This window comes from Hippocampus comes, unplaced genomic scaffold, assembly GCF_001891065.2.
Source record: "Hippocampus comes isolate QL1 unplaced genomic scaffold, H_comes_QL1_v1.1 scaffold60, whole genome shotgun sequence".
Taxonomy (NCBI): domain Eukaryota; kingdom Metazoa; phylum Chordata; class Actinopteri; order Syngnathiformes; family Syngnathidae; genus Hippocampus; species Hippocampus comes.
In genome coordinates, this window is record NW_017805483.1 from 95803 (window position 1) to 114214 (window position 18412).

Consider the following 18412-nt stretch of genomic DNA (forward strand, 5'->3'; position numbering starts at 1 on the left):
AACATAAATATATATATATTGTTTTAGTACATACGTATATGTGATATATACTTAGATACTAAATTAGATACGTATTAATTTTATGATGAGTAAAAATATTCATCAATAATGTTTTCGTCCTTGCTCAAATTGTCCCGGATGTACGAGAGTGGCGACTGGCGACGTAACTCAAATTTCTAACACAATTTACTAACGTATAAGTTAAGTCAAAATATATGATAGTTTTATCGACATATTATTTTATTTCTTTGCAAAATAAAAATAAGGCTTGTCAGAAACGGTTGGAGCAGTTGAAAACTGAGGCGCTCACTGTATTGAATCGTCAATCTGGGAACATTTGTAAATCAATGTCGCCATCAAGTGGCAAAAAATAACAAGTGCAAGTTTTGTGACGTCACGGTTTACGCCTTACGTAATGACGTGATAGGTCGTATGAATTTGCGCGGGCCCGTACCTGGCCGCTGGTCTGACAACTGCTTACCAGATAATCGCGAAAAAAAGCGAACAAAAGAGGATGATAGCTGAGCGTTTGAATGTATTACGACTCCAAGACAAATACTAGTCGGAGAGTAGTACGGTAGGAAATAGTTTGCCTTTGCAAATATCGCCTTCAACAGTTTTCTTCAAATCGGCATCCATGTTTGTTTGCGCCGTAAAAAAAGCCACTGATGCTTTTTTTTTGGATGATTCACCTTCCCGTTGCTACTTTTTAGTTGACTCGACCGAACTTGTTTCTTTTCTAATAAAAGCGACAACATGACAAAGCGTGAGGCTTTCGTTGAAGCCGCCTGTCAAGAAAATGTGGACGATTTCCTTCGGCTAATCCAACTTCACGTAAGTAAGCGTACACTTGAATTCCCACATACTGTTAAATGGAAATAACGTTGTCACCACGTAAAGTCATAAAAATGTTACAGAGAAGAGTTTAGAGCAGTGATTCTCGAGATTTTTACAATGCCACACTAAAAGTAGCTCTCCAAGTACGACTAACATTGCACATTGAAATACTGTTTCCGTACAAAATAATGTGATGATGGCTGAAAATATTTATTTGCGTTTACCTCCGTTTACCATTCAAAACATACACAGTAATGTAAATGTACCGTAATGTATCCGACGGAACAAAATGTATGCTAAGCGTGGTTTTAATTCTACAACGCCTGTGCTTTGAGTAATCTGAATTGTGTATTTCACGGTTGTTGTTTTTTTTTCCCTCGTGCGGTTTTGCTGAGCAGAAGGACAGATCGGATCCTTTTGACATTGAGGAGGTGATGGAGGAGATGTCCAAGAATCAGCGTGAGGCTCTGTGGCTAAAACTGGCCTCTCTCCTTCGGGATGTCCTTATGGAGGTGCCCCCGGAACGTTGGGAGGAGGCTATGGATGTGGAAACCGTGAGTTACGGATCTTGGGAGTGGAGGTAGGGTTTGGTGAGGTTAATGTGGGGAGCGAACTCATTTTCCTCTTACACGCAGAAACATGTCATGGACATCGTAGCAGGTGTGACTCTCGTGGCCACCGTATCTCTAAAGGTTCTGCAAGACGGCGACGCCTACCATGGACTTCTTGATATTACCCACCAGCTTCACGGTCTGTTTGGAATCACATTGCAAATTTCTCTTTCAAAAGCTATTTTTCCACTGACCATTTTGTCTTATTTTTCACATCCAGATGTTCTGGTGTCATTTCCCATGACCGAGGCTCACTTAATGCTCCACATCCACACGCTGTGCGAGGCCTGGTGGAAGAAAGACTTGCTGGATAAAGATACGTTTGGCCACACAGCTTTGGTCATTACTTTGAAAAAGAGCTTCCTTTTGAAGAAACCGGTGAGTAACTGAGCGAGACATTCCCACATGCTAGTTGACTACCAAGTTGAATTGTTTCATTATTTACCACACACTGTCAGGGAAAAGGTGCTGAATGTGTATCTTGGTAACCTAAACACACCAAAAGGATAATGATTGATGACTTTTGTACGGGAAAAGTTCAGCATCGCATGCCGCAATGTCCAATAGGAACCAGCGAGTGCCCCATAAGTACACAAACAACAGCAATTTTTTTCCCAAGAACCGTTGACAATTCATTTAAAGTATGTTCAATGAGACAGACATTTGAAAAATCATGAGTTACAAAAACGCAAATAATAATAATGATGAATGCCCTTGCGACAGAAAAAGTTCAACATCGCACGGTGCAGTGCATCTTGGCAACCAAGGGGTGATCGAAAAGTACCCAAACAGCAGCAATATTTTCTTCACAAGAAAATGGACAAATTGTTTAAAGTGCATTACGATGCGACCCTTTTTTTCCTGACACTGCAGTCAGTCATGTAAATTGCACTGTATTCAGTTACTGTTTAAAATACGAATGGATGAAATGCAGGCACGGAATAAAGTGTGAGGATAACACTGCTAATATTCAACCTTGCCAGTACGCCGAGGTCCAAAGAGCGTGGAGCCTCCACAAGGTGCTCTCAAATGTGGACTACATGTCTGAGGAGGGCCAACAGCTGGGCGAGCAGCTGGCGCGGTGTTTCCAACATCCCGCCATCATCAGTCTTGACGACGTGAGCACGTCGGGGTTCGCACCGATCTCCTCGGTGTCAACGAGCTGAGAGTGTGACCCTGCGTCTTGTGTCTGTCGGGCCCCGCAGGGCAAGAGGTTGATGGTGTTTCTCTTCAGCTGGCACGTCGACTTCATCCCGCGCATCCACGGCACCATCAAAAATCAGATGGAGTTCTTTAACAAGTAAGGGGCCACTTTCTACCTTCTTACACCCTGAAAGTATTTTTATTTTGCCCGTTTTATATTCAGGCCTTTTTGAATGTGCCGGTTGAATTTTGCCAGAGGGTGTTGGATTGAAAATATTTAAGAATTTAGTACTTGTCAAGTGCTCCTTAAATTAGCCTTAAGTGTAAGTGTCCCATTAAAATCCAGAGGAATAGTTCAAGCGCACATTTCTCTTAAAGATTTGTTTTGACGTCTGTAGTTTGTTTGTTTTTGTCCACCAGGTGGCACTATTGCCCTATTCAAATTACGCATCAAAACTTGTTACCTTTCACGGGGTTCAAAAGCATGCCTCAGTACATATCAGCTCATGACTGCCGCCTGAGATATTGCAAAATTTCAGTCTTTGATCTGTTTACGATGCAAAGTGTGGAATTATAAGAGAAAATGACTGACACAGAAAGGTACACGCCCACTTTGTTTTTACATACCGTGCCTACCATTATCCAACATTAATAGCAAAACACATTTCAGTAGCAAGACATTTTTTTTTATTTTGTTTTTTTTTTAGAAAGCAGTAAAAGGTGTAAATTTTACTGCATGTTTTGAATGAGAAAAATAGTAACGTCTGGTGTACAAATAGAAATATTTGGTGTAACAAAAACTAATTTAAAACTATTTTTTTCAAAAAGAGTGATCATTTTAAAAGTGGTAAAAAAATATTGATAGATTATTTTTTACACTTGTTTTTGGCAAAGTGACCATTTTTGTGGCCGGGCGAAAAATGTCGGCATTTTAACGTTGTGACACGTCCTCGCGATGTCATCGTTTCGTCCCAGAATGACCATGGCACATGTGGCGGAGATCTACTTCCGAGCCTGGAAAAAGGCCAGCGACAACTTTCAGGAGAAGATCGAAAGCGAGTGCATCCAGGACTTCATGAAGTGTGCCATCCTGTTGCAGAGGTCGTCACCCGTCCACCGCAAAGTCCAACAGGTGCAAGGGAGAGAAAAACCGACAAAATGGCTTTCCATGTTTTTTTTGTTTTTTTTCTCGGGGCATTAGTTTAAGAAGCTTGTTCTAATTGTTAAAACTTGGGGCATGTCTCTTGCAAGTTAGCGAGTAGACACATTTTCAGAAATCAGCAGATACCAAGAGACCTACTTGGTTGTTTAATTTCACACCTGATTAGTGGACGGCCATTATATAATCATCTGAATATGTTTGTCTCTGTCTCTCTTGCCTTCCTGCAGATCATCTTCCACTTCCACAAGAAGAAAATCTGCCGCCCAGTGGGAAAGATGCTCAGTGTCCTCTACAAGCCCATTCTTTGGAAGTATCTCAACGTGCGTACTGCACATCCTTTTGTGCCTCTTTTTCGTTCTATTGATCTCAGCGCCGCCCGAGTACAAAGTCTGAACCTCTTCTCGTCCCCACAGGTCCCGAATTTTGAGGTCCGCACCAACGCCACAGTGCTGTTCACCGATGCCTTCCCCATCGTTGACCCTGATAAGGAAATCGAAGTGGACCTTCAAAAGCAGCTAGACACACTCATGGTGACCTTTTTTTTTTTTTTTAAACCAGTGTAAACGACAATATTGTTCCGAAACACCAACTTTTCCTACACATGACAGGGGGCGGTTGTCTGTGACATATTTTTTTAAATTTAGTTAGTTTTAAAGTTGGGACACACCGCTCTAGTATCTTTACTAACGTGTCTGCTGATCTCCATTTCAAGGTCCTGCTGTTTGACAAACACGACGTTGTGCGCTGCAACGCCATTCAGGGCGTCTGCAAGATCCTCGACAGGTGCTGGGAGTTGCTACCACCGGACGTTATCGTGGACTTCTTGAAGAAATTAAAAGACCTGGCGGGTGACTGCAGCTCAGACGACGTCCGCTGTGCCGTCTTCACGGTGGGACTTCCTCTCGCATTATGATAAAATGCGAAAAGTCTCCCTGAAACCTGCAGGTATTCATGATGGTGTCGTTTTCCTCAGTATCTGCGCATTGTCCTGGACAACGTCCTCAGCCATCCCGTGCTGGAGAAGCTGGTGCCCAAATTCAAGTACAGCCTCCACGACATTTCCGTGAAGGTCCGCGTGGCTTTTGTCGACATGCTCCTCAAGATCAAGGCGGTCCGTGCGGCCAAGGTAAATTGAACACACTAAGAACCACTTCATTAGCTACACTTCGACCATCTCATGTGATCCAGAGAAGAAATTTTCATCTCTGACTGACAAGTGTCCAATAAGTTTTCCTGTGCTGTGTGCTCCCTGACTAGGTCAAAAATAAACAATTTGTGACAATCAAACCTTCCAAAATGGATCCCGTTATTGCGGCAGTGTACCAAATGAAATTTGGTGATCGCTGAGAATCAACCCAAATACCGTATTGGCCCGAATATAAGACGTCCCTGATTATAAGACGACCCCCTCTTTTTCAAGACTCAAGTTTGAAAAAAGACTTTTTGAACACCAAATTAATTTTTATCCAGAAACTAATTACAGTACATCTGAAACAAATGATTATAACAATATATTTGAGAGAAAAAGCATGTTATTTTGCCTCATTCAAATCTTAAAATCTGAACATTTAAATATGTAAACTAAATTGCAATCACATTCGTAAATGAATGGCTTCTTGTTTTTGAAATGTAAATGACATCATAAATTCTCCTCAGCTGCCGGTGAACCTGGCCGATCTTCTACCCACTTTTCTCCCGATTGTCGCTACGTTTCTCCATTTTTCTGTGATCTCTTCTATTATTTTCTTCTCTTTTCTTTCTTACCGCTATTTTTATTTTTATTCTTCGTGACAGGGGTTCACTTTGGCCTGGGGAGTCAAGTTCAGCATTCGCTTCAATGATATCTGGCGCCATCTAGCGTCGTGAATGGGTATAATGTCTAGACCCCGAATATAAGACTACTCCCACTTTTTCAGTCTTATTTCAATGCAAAAACCACCGTCTTATATTCGGGCCAATACGGTAAATACTTGATAGCTGCAACCCTAGAATGAACACAGCTTTTTTGTTCATGTAATGGTGCTTGGTTACCTTATCAAACGACTACATCTCTTAACGCTCCGCCGCAGTTCTGGGATGTGTGCAGCCTGGACCACCTCGTGGCCCGCCTGGCCTCGGACACGGCGCACGTGTCCAAGCGCCTCACCGAACTGCTCTTCGACTCCTTCTTCCCCGCCGACGCCGAGTCGAACTGGTGCAGCCGCTGCATCACCCTCATCCAGATGAACCCCATGGCAGCCCGCAAGTTTTACCTATACGCTCACATGCACACCGCCCCAACAAATATAGGTAAAACGATGATGCACTATTTTGGTCATGAAAGCATCTGGATATTTCAGATGAAACTCCGTTGTATGTTTGCAATCAGTGAAATTGATGCTGGCCATCCGCCGTGTCCTGAATTCAAGCATCCAGAGCGATGGTGACGACGCGGAGCTTAACGACAGCAGCAAGGAAAACCGGATGGTACGAAACGACAAAAGCACCGCTCACAGAAAAGAAGCTTGTTTTAAAGTCTTTGAGCCCGCATACTGAGATGCAGGGGTGGTGTTCTCCTTCAGCCTCAGGGTGAGAATCAACTGGCACTGGAGAAGGATGTGGTGGCCAGTCTGCTGGAGGTGGTGGTTGTCCTGTGGAAGAACGTCGACAGGACCCTCCAGCAAAGTGACGAAACCCAGAAGTACCTGTATGCCCAGTTTGGTCGAGTCTTGAGCAAATACTTCAGCAAATTCACGGTACTCAGTCATATGCTACCTTTTTGTTTTGCCAATTACAGTCATACCTCGGTTTTCGACCATAATCCGTTCCAGAAGGCTGTTGGAAAAACGATTTTTTCGAAAACCGAAACCACGCTCTTTAAAAAAAAATCTTTATTGAACATGTCTGCTCACAATTGAACACTACGTGAGGAAGCGTCACTTCCTCGTGTAAGGAAGGCGAGAGGACTCAAGTGGCGCATTCAAGTGCGCTCAGTTTGGTCAAGAACCGATTTTCGGTTGTAATCCGAGGCATAAAAAACTCGAAATTTTTGGTCGAAAACCGATTTGGTCGAGAACAGAGACGTTCGAAAATCAAGGTTTGACTGTATTTGGTAGTGTCACATCTCTCATCTTAGCTTTTTGTGGTTTGTGTGTGTGTGTCTCTTTTTTGTGTTTGGTGGTTTGTGGGTCTCTGCGCGCTTGCGTGAGGATTTTGTTAAATTATACAAATGCATGGCTTTATGAGAAGCAGGGATGGGCGAACCTGGTATTGGCCGATAGAGGTTTTATTTGAAAGGGACAGTGTGTAAACATTTATTTATTATTCAATTTTCATTATTAAAAAAAGGATTCATTAATATCAGTAATGTGGAAAAAATATGTTCTCTCCCAACACCGTAAATTAATTTATTCATTCATTCATTCATTCATTTTCTGATCCGCTTTATCCTCACAAGTGTCGCGGGGGGTGCTGGAGCCCATCCCAGCCGTCTTTGGGCAGTAGGCGGGGGACACCGCCTACTGCCTACACACACAGACGAACAATGATCCGCGCTCACACTCACACCTAGGGACAATTTAGAGTATCCAGTCAGCCTGCCATGCATGTTTTTGGAATGTGGGAGGAAACCGGAGTACCCGGAGAAAACCCACGCAGGCCCGGGGAGAACATGCACAGGGAGGCCGGAGCTGGAATTGAACCTGGTACCTCCGCACTGTGAGGTCGACGTGCTAACCACTGGACCCACCAGGCCGCCCTAAATTAATTTATGTAATTTCTAATTATATTGCATGGGGCGTTGTAATGTTTCGCCGCCATCTTTCTGCTACCGATACCCGAAGACGACAAACTTGGAGTGCGTAGCTCAACATGATCACGACACCCTAAGTAACAAGTGCCCATGCACTTACCCCGTCAGTCGTTTGGGATGACAACTCTGCTGAAGAAATTGGTGTTAGGCTTGCAAAGTGTACTCTCTCTGAAACGTGGATGTATGCGTGCGCTTCCAAATGCACGCACTTTGAGCTTAGTTTGTTGCATTCTGATGCTTCACCACAAGATGGCACTAAATTCTACAAACTGTACTTTTAAGTTATCGGGTACTCCTGGAGGGAGCCGATAACAGCCACCGATACTTAAACCAAAAGAGTTAAACATTGAGTAAGTTGTCATCATCTGCGTCAGAAAGAAAGGTCTTTGTTCACAATTTTTTGATATTGTGTAAAATAAAAAGTACTCCAGGTGAGCGCTCAATGAGTGAATACCCGGATACAAATATATTTCCTTTTTGTGTTGCACACTTCGCAACATATACCATTCACATTGAAATGAACCAAATGTATTTGTACCGACCTAGTTTAATGTACTCTATCTCATGTTCAGGATGAGCGATGCCAAGCTCCCCTCATGCAAATGGCATCCTTCATGCCTGCCAATGCGGTGGCAACATTTAGGTGAGTAAGTCTGACAAGTGCCGCCATCTGCAGCCTCTTACGCTGAAGTCTTTGTGGGGAACGTCTTGTCCCAGCTACGGCGTGCTGTCTCGTCTGAGGAAGTTGGAACCTGGAGCCCCGCCCTCGGCGTACAGCCAGCTGCTGGACTGCATGTGCAGTTGGGGCAAGACCGCCGGCGTCCTGGAGCTCATCATCGATTGGCTTTCCGAAGCCCTGCCCGAGAATCAAGTGGTCTGTTTGTCACTCTGTGTGTGTCTGTCATCATGGCAATGGCAACACTCAAACAACTTGTCGCCCACGGTCACTCCACCAGGTAAATGCCAAGCGGAAGGTGACCATCCAGGTGACGGCGGAGGCTAAGCCAGAGCTGGCGCTGGCCTACTTGGACTATCTGCTGCTTCACCGGTCCACGCGAAACAAAGTCCTGGCTCTCAGAGAGGGTCCACTCAAGCGTCTCTACACACTTCTTGGAAACTGGAAGGTTTGTTGCAATCATATTTCAACTTCCTATCATATCATGACGGGCGGCACGGTGGTCGACCTCCTGGTTAGCATGTCGGCCTTACAGTGCAGAGGTGTAGGCTTTGATTCCGGCTTCGGCCTTACTATGTGAAGTTTGCATATTCTCCTTGTGCCTGCGTGGGTTTTCTCCGGGTATTCTGGTTTCCTCCCACATTCCAAAAACATGTGTGACAGGTTAATTGAACACTCTAAATTGTTCCTAGGTGTGAGTGTGAGCGCGGATGGTTGTTCGTCACTGTGTGCCCTGCGATTGGCTGGCAACCGGTTCAGGGTGTCCCCCGCCTACTACCCGAAGATGGCTGGGATAGGCTCCAGCACCCCCCGCGACCCTTGTGAGGATAAGCGCATCAGAAAATGGATGGATGGAGATAGATATAGATATATATACACATTGCCTATACTGACGTGTGTACGGGGTTCCCACGGGTCCTTTAAAGTTCATAAAAATCCATTAAAAAAGTTGTAAAATGATGTTCTTAATTGTCCTTAATTTTCAGGGAAAGCTTCTAAAATCAATAAAAAGCCATAAAAATCTAGTTTTATTTGAAAATAAATTGAAGTTTTATATTTTCTAAATTTAAATTTGTATCAGTGTACTTTATTTGAGAATGAATTCAAGTTTTTTTCATTTTCCGACCTTTACAGGTCGGAAAATGAAAAAATTTGACATGTCAAAAATTATGACAGTATGTCAAATAAGGGTTAGCTGATTGCCCCTAAAAATAAAGATGTGCCCTTCCTTTTGCAGCAATGATTTGAACACCAGCTCAGTGATATGCGGCTTTCTGTTCAGCCCACATATTGCTGAGCGGGCATTAAATCCACCGTGAATCCCCTGCTGAATGGAGAAAAAGTCCTTAAAAATTGCTAAATTAGCCCTCACAAGTCCTTAAAAGGCCCATAAATAAAAAGCAAGTGGAAGAGTGGGAACCCTGGTGTAGATATGGTCTCGAAACAGAATTTGCTGTATATCCATATTTCCATCGCTTTGTCATGCCTTGTTTTGCATCAGCGTTAACTCTCGCGTTAACTCTGTGTTGTCACTGCTCTTGTGCATAGTCGCAGCTGTACTCTCACCTCAGCTCTTCCTCTGGGGGCCCAGCCGGCGCAGAACTAGCCCTCAAGGCCTTCACCTCCCATGGCTGTCTTAGCGTGCACTTGCAACACGACGTAAGTCTCATCCGTCTGTTTTAAGCCACAGAAAGGAAAGCCTTCTTTTGTAAACGAAGGACACCCCTACCTAGCTGTCCGACGGCCGCGAGTATCTGCAGTCGCTGGAGCACACGGCCGCATGGGTGGGCGAGAGCGTGCTGCCCTTCCTGGCCAACGGTCCTCCGGGAGATGCCGGTGACGAGGCGGAGAGTTTGAGAGCCTTCGCGGCGGAAATAACTAAGGTGAGCGCCATGTGGTCTTAGGTAACGTTCTTCATCGGAAACGTTTTATATACCCTGGAACTATTGAGTTCAATCAAACGCTGTCGTACATTTGTGTGTCAAAGCCCCCACTGTAACTGTACAATCAGAGAACATGTCGAAACGCAACTTAGAACTGGAAAGTGACTTCTGGTTTTCATTCATCCATCAGACCTTCCTGACGGTGTGCAGAGACGCGGTGCTCTGTTTGGATGACAGTGGCTTGAAGGATCACGTCCTGCACCTGTGCTCGCTTGTCATACTCTCAGGTGATGGTTATATATTTGTAAGTAATGGTGTGTATTCTGTACCTCTCTTACACTCTTGTGTGTTACAGAAGCGGGATACCTGTGCATTCCCGCCGTGCTGCTGGTTCTGAAAGCGTTGATGGCAAGTTCCTCCCCGGTCGACCGCAAACCGGCTGGAGACGAGCGGGATGCTGCCACCAAGTGTCTGGTGGCGGTAGCCAACATATTCCAGAAGGTGATCGAACTCTTGGCTCGCCGACTTAAGAAAAAGCCGGAAGAGAGTAAAGAGGTACGTCGACATTTGTATTCGCGACTTGATTCATTATTCTGCACCGTACCGTTTCATCTCTCACCTCCAGAAATTGTCAAACAGAGCCACCTAGTATGTTGTTGTTGTGGTTGGTTCTTAGCTGTGTCAGTCAGCTTTGGGTGGTCTCACCGACTTCCTGCATGAGGCTCAAGTCTGTAACATCAGCGGCGTCTTTGACACCCTTTTCGCCATCGTCATCGTGGAGACAAGATACGCTCTCCAGAAGGTATGTTGAAGCCCCTCAAAAGGAGATTTGTCATCACAATAATCAACTATATTCCAATAAAGTTGCAAATATGATTGAAGTGATCGAAATACATCAATTATGATAGACTGTATATGGGTATAGAATTAGATTGATGAACATAGATTGTAAATAGATGGCGAGGTACATAAAGTGTCCTTGGGTGTCTTGAAAGGCGCTTATAAATAAAATGTATTATTATTATTACTATAAAGTGGATAGGTGGTTTGATGGGTATCTTGATCGAGGGCTCGGTACTATGAAGTGAATGATGGTCTGTCCACCCAACCCACAAGATGACACACCCCGAAGAAGTTATGACTCCAGAGACCGTGCAAGACTTGCCCGCTCTTTCCGGCACCCTCCTGTCTGCCATCCTCAAGTCGCAGCCTGTTACCAGGTAAGAAAGACCTTGACAGAGATCAACTTTATCTTTTGGCATTATTGCTTCCTACCAAGCACAATTTTGTTTCTAGGATAACATGAAAACAGCTTGACAAACAAAAATGTATCAGAGTGATACTATTAGGTGGTAGTGTTAATTAACAACAAAAAAAAAAAAGAACAATAAAAAAAAAAAACATTCTGTATCCAACGGTACTTGCGTGTTGCCTTCAGGGCTTTTTTGGCTGAGATTCTCTCCTCGTTGGACTCTGACACTTTCAGCACTCTGACTGAGCTGGCCGCTGTTGTCCACCTCCTGGCGGCCCTGCGACACGGTGGGTCGAATTTTTTGTTTTAATTACTTTGTCATATAAAAAAATATTAACATATTTAACTGTAAAATGACATTTTTGCAGTGGCACAGGCCAGTACGTACTTGAAGAGAGCCGCCATAACCGTGCAGCAGCAGATAAATGCACATGCAAATGTAGAGGGTGATATCCAAGGGTAGGCTCACATCAAATGAGAGCAAATTATGAAATATTGTGGTCCATGAAGCAAAAATGTTGTCTTTGTCTTTGCAGGGTCATTTATCAATCTTCTGTGATGACGCTGAATGAAATCTTGACACTCTGGGCGGACTGAAAGAAAAAAAATGGCACATTAGAGTGCCTCCATTTTTGTATTTCTTGTATTAAAAACATTTATTTGCATGTATAGATAAACTGTTTGTGTGTTTAAGAATGGAGAATAAATTTTACACTGCAATTGATATGGAGTTGTTAATGTCTTCAGGTATGATATTCATGTGTTGTTATCCTACTATACAGGATTTTTCTAAAATGGCTGCTTCCAGTTAAAATCGCGAACTTCCTGTTCAATTGTGGCAATGGGTTTTTGAGACTAGATTACTCAGTGAAAATTAACGCAGATAATAACGCTGTTATACTTAAACACCTTTATTCCCAGCACTGATCGTTTCATAAATCGATTGGTTGATCGATGGGGAGTTGATAGCTTCATGGTGGGTATGCAGATAGATGTAATTAGATGGGTAGCTAGATTAACAGATGGGTACAGTGTATACCGTAGTTAGATGAGTAGGTAGATTGGTAAATGGGCATTTAATTAGGGTTTTAGTTAGATGGTTGGGTAGGTTGGAAGATTGTTAGTTAGATGGTAGGTTGACAACTGTGAGCTACGTAGATGGGTAGACAGATGGATCGATTGGTAAGGGAAGTAGGTAGGTAGGTAGTTATATGCTAGGTACTTAGATAACTAATTGATGGATAGACAGACAGGCAAATAAATTAATGGGAAGGTGAACTGGTTGGTAGATAGGAGGTAAATCACTTGGTATGTAGATAGGCAGCTTGAATTTCATTGCGGAATCCATTCTTTAATCCCCATTTGAGTGGCCCTTCCTCTTCACATGCCCCCTCTCCCCTCATTGCATCGATGCGGCCCTGCCTGAGCTCCTCGCGCACGTTTCCCCGCCACGACTCCGTGACGTCACGTTTAGGAGGGGCTCCTTCGTCTGACTCGGTCGCTGTTCTCGGTGCTGAAAACCACGGCCGGCCTCTGCTCTGCTGAACCCCCATTTCCCCCCCTACACACACCAAATTTGCAGCCATTTTAGCTTCTTCCGACACCCCATGCCCCCAAACCAAGCGAGCGACATGCCCCTCTAGCTCCAGCGACTCCTCTGGGGCTGCTCCCACCTGGCGTTGGCCGCAGTCATGCGCTCATAAACCGGGCATGGATTGAGCTAAGCGGCGGGATGGAGTCTGCGTGGTGTCCCGTGTTCGTCTTCGTATTGGCCGTCTGCCTCTGCTGCTTCGCACCTGCACGAACCGACGGAAGCTATGGTGAGTACGTCTTTCTCGCTTTTCAAATTTATCTTCAAATTATCACATGCGTCCTAATCTTGAAAGCAAGCAACGAAAAAAGTTGACACCGTTTATGTTCCACGCTGGCATTTGCTGGATCTTTCCTCCCCAAAACCAAAAGAAGTGTTCTAATAGTTTTTGTGTTGCAAGGTGAAATCCATACATCGCCATAGGAAAGTTACATAATATGCAACAAGGCCCAGTTAGCATCATAATAAGCTCTCCCACTGGTCACATTATTAGGTAATAGACTTGCACTATCTGGATATAATACAGTTCAAAAGATAATGGGCTGTTTTGAGGTACGCCTTTTATGCTACTTTGCGCTGAGAATTTTTTAAGAGAGCTGTGTCTAATAGTTTGGTTGGTGGACAAAGTATGGGGAAGTTCTAATTTATGCATAGACGTAATACAATGTATATGTATGTCAATATGTATATTCAGTATATATGTTAGGGCTAAAAGATAATTAAATAGCAATATGTGTCGCATTAGACACCACATCGATATCATTAAAAAATGCCTTCGATAAAATATTTGATAAATAAAAATCGGAACCCTAACACGAAGAAGAAACGTTCAACCAACGAAGAAGTAGCAGCTAGACCAACGAAGAAGCAGAGAAACCACCGAAGAAAAAAAACCGCGAAAGCAACGGAGGGCCATTGCTTCCCGCGCCCGCCGAATTGAGACGAAACGAAGGTCTGCCGCAGCTTTGTTCAATTAGATGACCATTCTTCTCAGTATAATTTTTTCAGGACGATTATTCGGTGATACGATCACACATTCCAATATCTCCGGGAGGATACACGCTGTAGCAAAAAAAAAAAAAAAAAAAAAAAAAAATGGAGTCCCCTGTCTTCGACGCCACTGTTAGCCATACCCGATCCTTGTAGTCATCCTCAAGTCACAGTCAGGCAAGTAAAATATAAAAGCAATACGGCAAAAATGAGCCCGCTAAAAAAGATAAAATACTGCTAAAACGGCTGGTAAATGGCATTGCATGCATTTTAAAGAGTGTATCATTTCACTATACTTAGATGTTATATGAACATGAATGAAGGTTAATGTAACTAAAGTTGGCCAAACAAGCTCTTTTGCCCAGACTTGTTCACTTTTTTTTACACTCTATCTGGGCGTCTGGAGGAGTTTTATAAATTCATGTAAATGTCTGGCTTTAATTGTTTTTCCACAGGACCAGTTACCGTGTGCTCAATTTGACTTTTTTTTTGGGGGGGGGGGGGTCACGCTACAAATTTCAGGCGGGATCCACGTGTTGTTCCAGGCGTGTGTGACGTCGTGGACACGGGATGAGAACCTGGAAGAGAAAGCAAGGGTAGTAGAAGAAAGCAATTCTGAGAAAGAAAATGAAACATTGAAGTGACAGTTTTTCTTCAATAATTCATATCCCTGTTATGACAGTGAAAATATAGAAATGTTTTGTATTGTAATGAACTATAACTTCAACTTTTTGAAAGGAGTGCGGCATCCATTTTGATAGCCGGTAGCCTAATGCCTCTTGATTGAAGCGTGAGCATAAACATATTAAAAAGCATACACTATATGTACTGAACACATAGTATTTATAAATCCACTTAACTATTTATTGACATCCGCTGCATCCCATTCAAGGATAGACACATTATGGTGTTAACACACTCATTATGGAGCCACAGCTCAAATTTGAGGGATGATTAATGCAGACTGCTTCATATTGAAGATCCGGTGTATATTTAGCAGCATCCTGTGCATATGTACGTCAGTAGCACAGCATGGGAAAGGAACTTCAGTGTGTGGCGCATAAATTGTATCAGCAGGCAGAAAATGCTTTATGATTTCTGCAGATGAATGGCTTTGAGACATAAAACGGTGGCAGCCGTTATAAATTCTCTTCGTGGCAGTTGTATGTATTTGGTTTTGAATGAGAGCATGAAAGAAATCCTTAAAGGGCACTTATGCTAGTCGTGTTGATGGATGGACGGAAAGACATAGTATGTAGTTAGTGGTCGCAACACGCGTCTTTGTTGACCGTCTCCATGTTTTTTGTGGATTAATAACAAGTCATACAACGTAACATGTTGTAATGGGAGCCTCAAAACGCGATCCAGGTATAGTTCACATCGCTGGGAGTCCACACATCACATCGCCATGTAATGCCTCAATGCATCCACAACAAATGGAATATGTATGGCGGTGAGTGATGATTATGATTAAAGCACCGTTACAGTACGATCTGTATCTGAATCTAATTATTTTTTAATTGATCGCCGACTTTGTTAAAGTTGATGGCTGTCCGTAAGTTCTAATGAAAAAAAAATGCATTGCTTTCACTGAGCCCATACTAATATTGTTAGTGTGTTGTTATTGAGCTATCTGATAAAAATGTCGAGATATTACATTTTAGCCACGTCGCGCAGGCCTAATTTGTTTGCCATAAACACACAGAGATTGTGAGCGACCAGCAGTTCGCGAAGGGAGTGCCAGTGGCTCCCTCGGCATTAACTCAGTCAGCTCTCCCAGTGATTTCGCTGCCTGTCAATGGTATCGAATGAGTTAAAAAAAAAAAAAAAAGGGAATTGATTGTAGATAATTAAACGGATGGGTACCGTTTTTACTGTTATCAGATGAGTTGGTACTAATGTAAATAGATTGATAGGTTGCTAACATATCTAAAAGTGCTGGGACGATAACACACATTTCAGCGTGTTCCTTCCTGTTCTGGCTGGTGTGACAACAGAAGGAGTGTGAAGAAGTTCAATTAGACCTGCTCGGAGACGCCGTTGGCAAAATAATGCCGAGCGCTCCTGGCGCCTTTGTCGAAGCACAGATCTCGCCTCCCGGGAGGCCCGATGTGTGAAAATAGCTTCATGCATTTAGACAAGGGCTTTCTGTTGAGTCATTGGGTTCTGAAAAAGAGAGCAGGACCAAAAAAAAAAGGCGTCAAAACATGGGTGGTGGGGCTTGTGTAGCTTCCGTTCTGAGAGCTAATCCACATGTGGAAATGAACACCGTCATGTCTGCTTCCTTTCAGGATGATCAATACCCGACACCAGTTGTCATTGCAGCGGGGGGGAGTGCACAGCTGAAGGTGGCAGATGCAAACCTATCTATCTATCTATCTATCTATCCTTTCAGGATGATTAATACCCGACACCAGTTGTCATTGCAGCGGGGGGAGTGCACAGCTGAAGGTGGCAGATGCAAACCCAAAGGCGGCATGGTTTTGCCCGTTGTCCGTCATTCAATTCAGGGCCAGACGATTTCTAGTTGCGCCGTTGCCGTGGAGATGCAGCCATCTTTAATTCATGGCCTGGCTGTTGCCGGGCGGACAGGCATGTCGCCAGGAATTGGCAGAGAGCGACCTGCATGGGAATTCTGGGAGACAGTCGGCGTTGAATGCGTCAGGCTCGGTTGCACCTGCACTCTCGGTTGGATTGCATGCGCGTTCATTCAAAATTTGAATGTGCTTACAAGTCATCTCTTTTCGCATCTTATGTCCAAAATGGAGCATAGAAAGGCACAGAGAGAAAATTTGTAGATACATGCTTTGGACTGGACAACAAAAATGTTCCTACTTGATGTTAATTAATCCTTGAGGGTTATTAAAAAATTATTGTTAAAAACACACACTTGCTCACACACATCCAAACTTGGAGATACTTTAAGTTTCAACCAATGATGAAAATGTCACTTGAGTGTTTTCCTAAAACAAATATTCATCCTCAACGTGCTTTTTATTGCACAACACAGATGACTTCCAAACTTGCAGATACAAGGTTTTCACAGAACAGTGTAACTTTGCCACTTCTCTGTTTTTTTTTTTGGGGGGGGGCAACTTGTAAAATTTGGAGACGCGTGCTTTTTAGGCTTGAAAAGCTCAGGATTTTAGAGCTGATCACCTGTCAGTGAGTTACAAAAAAAAAAAATCACTGATTTGATCAGAAGTGGTCCACTTATTTATTGTACAGTCGGACGCCCCACTCTTGGCATCAGCCCTGCTCATGAATAACCAAAATTCTCATATAATTAACGCACTTTGAAATGCATTTGGAAAAAGTAGTCAGAATGAAACCCATAGAATTCTCCCCCAAACCCCAATAAATATCCTGAAAATGTGGGTGGGGTGGGAAACAAAATAGTTGAGGAATGGCGAGATACTTGATTTTTATTTCACTTTTCATTTATGTAAATACAAATATCCATCCATCCATCCATTTGCTGATCCGCTTTATCCTCACAAGGCTCGCGGGGGGGTGCTGGAGCCTATCCCAGCTATCTTCGGGCAGTATGCGGGGACACCCTGAACTGGTTGCCAGCCAATCGCAGGGCACACACAGATGAACACTCACACCTAGGGACAATTTAGAGTGTTCAATCAGCCTGCCATGCATGCTTTTGGAATGTGGGAGAAAACCGGAATACCCGGAGAAAACCCACCCAGGCACGAGGAGAACATGCAAACTCCTGTGAGGTCGACGCGCGAACCACTCGACGACTGGGCCGCCCTAAATACAAATATTAATCTGGAAATACAAGTCAACAGGAATGAAATATTCTTTTTTTAAAAAAAATACAACATTTGGCGGTACTGTATTTACCAGCCTCCTGCAAAACCTCCAAAGACTCCACACTTTTTGTCATGCTTCAAAATTTGACCACTTAGCACATGGACATTGTTTTAGTCTGGATGCTTCATTAAGATATAGACTGGATAATTGTTGTTTCACCTGTATTCTTCATCGCTAATCAGCTGCATCAATGTAGATTACGTTTTTAATTAAAAGGCGTAATTTTTAATCATCTCCGCCATAGTGGCGGAGGGAAGAGGATGTGGCTTTTATCAGCTGTGCATACGCAGACGCGCGGCTGGATGCTTGATTTAATGCAAGGTCCTAATTAATATTGAGAGCTGACACGCTCTTCGGTTAAATTAAGGCAAAAAGTGATGAGGAGGTAAAGTAGGCCTGTCGCTCTACAAAATGCAAATTGCGTGTTTAAAAACCCCCACTGGGCATTATTTCTACTCACAAGGTGGAACAAAAAGTGATGTGCACTTTCTTTGAAAATACTTTTGTCACTTTCTCTCCTCTTATCGTTCGAAACTCCTCTTTCGCCAACTTTTTCATTTTTGCCTCACGTTCCCTTCCTGATGCGACAGAAAATTTGGCGAAAAAAGTTTTTTTCCACTCAAAACAAATTGCAATGTGATGTCAGAAA

General features: G+C 43.4%; 2 protein-coding genes across 2 annotated transcripts in view; both read left to right on the forward strand.

The window, feature by feature from the left end:
* The first annotated feature begins 418 nt into the window (after positions 1-418).
* ncapg2 (non-SMC condensin II complex, subunit G2) lies at positions 419-11954 on the forward strand. Its single transcript, XM_019876068.1, has 27 exons — positions 419-577; positions 750-834; positions 1236-1391; positions 1473-1587; positions 1669-1826; positions 2432-2566; positions 2654-2748; positions 3567-3723; positions 3981-4073; positions 4167-4283; positions 4466-4642; positions 4727-4879; positions 5823-6042; positions 6122-6219; positions 6315-6488; positions 8116-8186; positions 8261-8417; positions 8500-8667; positions 9768-9878; positions 9953-10102; positions 10293-10389; positions 10458-10657; positions 10779-10904; positions 11219-11322; positions 11541-11641; positions 11723-11813; positions 11891-11954. The coding sequence occupies exons 1-27, from the start codon at positions 534-536 to the stop codon at positions 11949-11951; spliced, it is 3414 nt and encodes a 1137-aa protein (XP_019731627.1). The 5' UTR covers positions 419-533; the 3' UTR covers positions 11952-11954.
* An 800-nt stretch (positions 11955-12754) lies between these two features.
* The window catches only part of ptprn2 (protein tyrosine phosphatase receptor type N2), a 143130-nt gene continuing 137472 nt past the window's right edge, over positions 12755-18412 (forward strand). The window contains exon 1 of the mRNA XM_019876062.1: positions 12755-13174. Within this exon, the coding sequence (XP_019731621.1) occupies positions 13087-13174 (88 nt within the window). The 5' untranslated portion in view covers positions 12755-13086. The remainder of the gene's footprint in view (positions 13175-18412) is intronic.

Coding starts and splice junctions, on each gene's coding strand:
- ncapg2 (XM_019876068.1), top strand. CDS start 534: ATGTATTACGACTCCAAGACAAATACTAGTCGGAGAGTAGTACG. Junction 578..749: donor ACTAGTCGGAGAGTAGTACG/GTAGGAAATAGT, acceptor TTCTAATAAAAG/CGACAACATGACAAAGCGTG. Junction 6,043..6,121: donor CACCGCCCCAACAAATATAG/GTAAAACGATGA, acceptor GTTTGCAATCAG/TGAAATTGATGCTGGCCATC.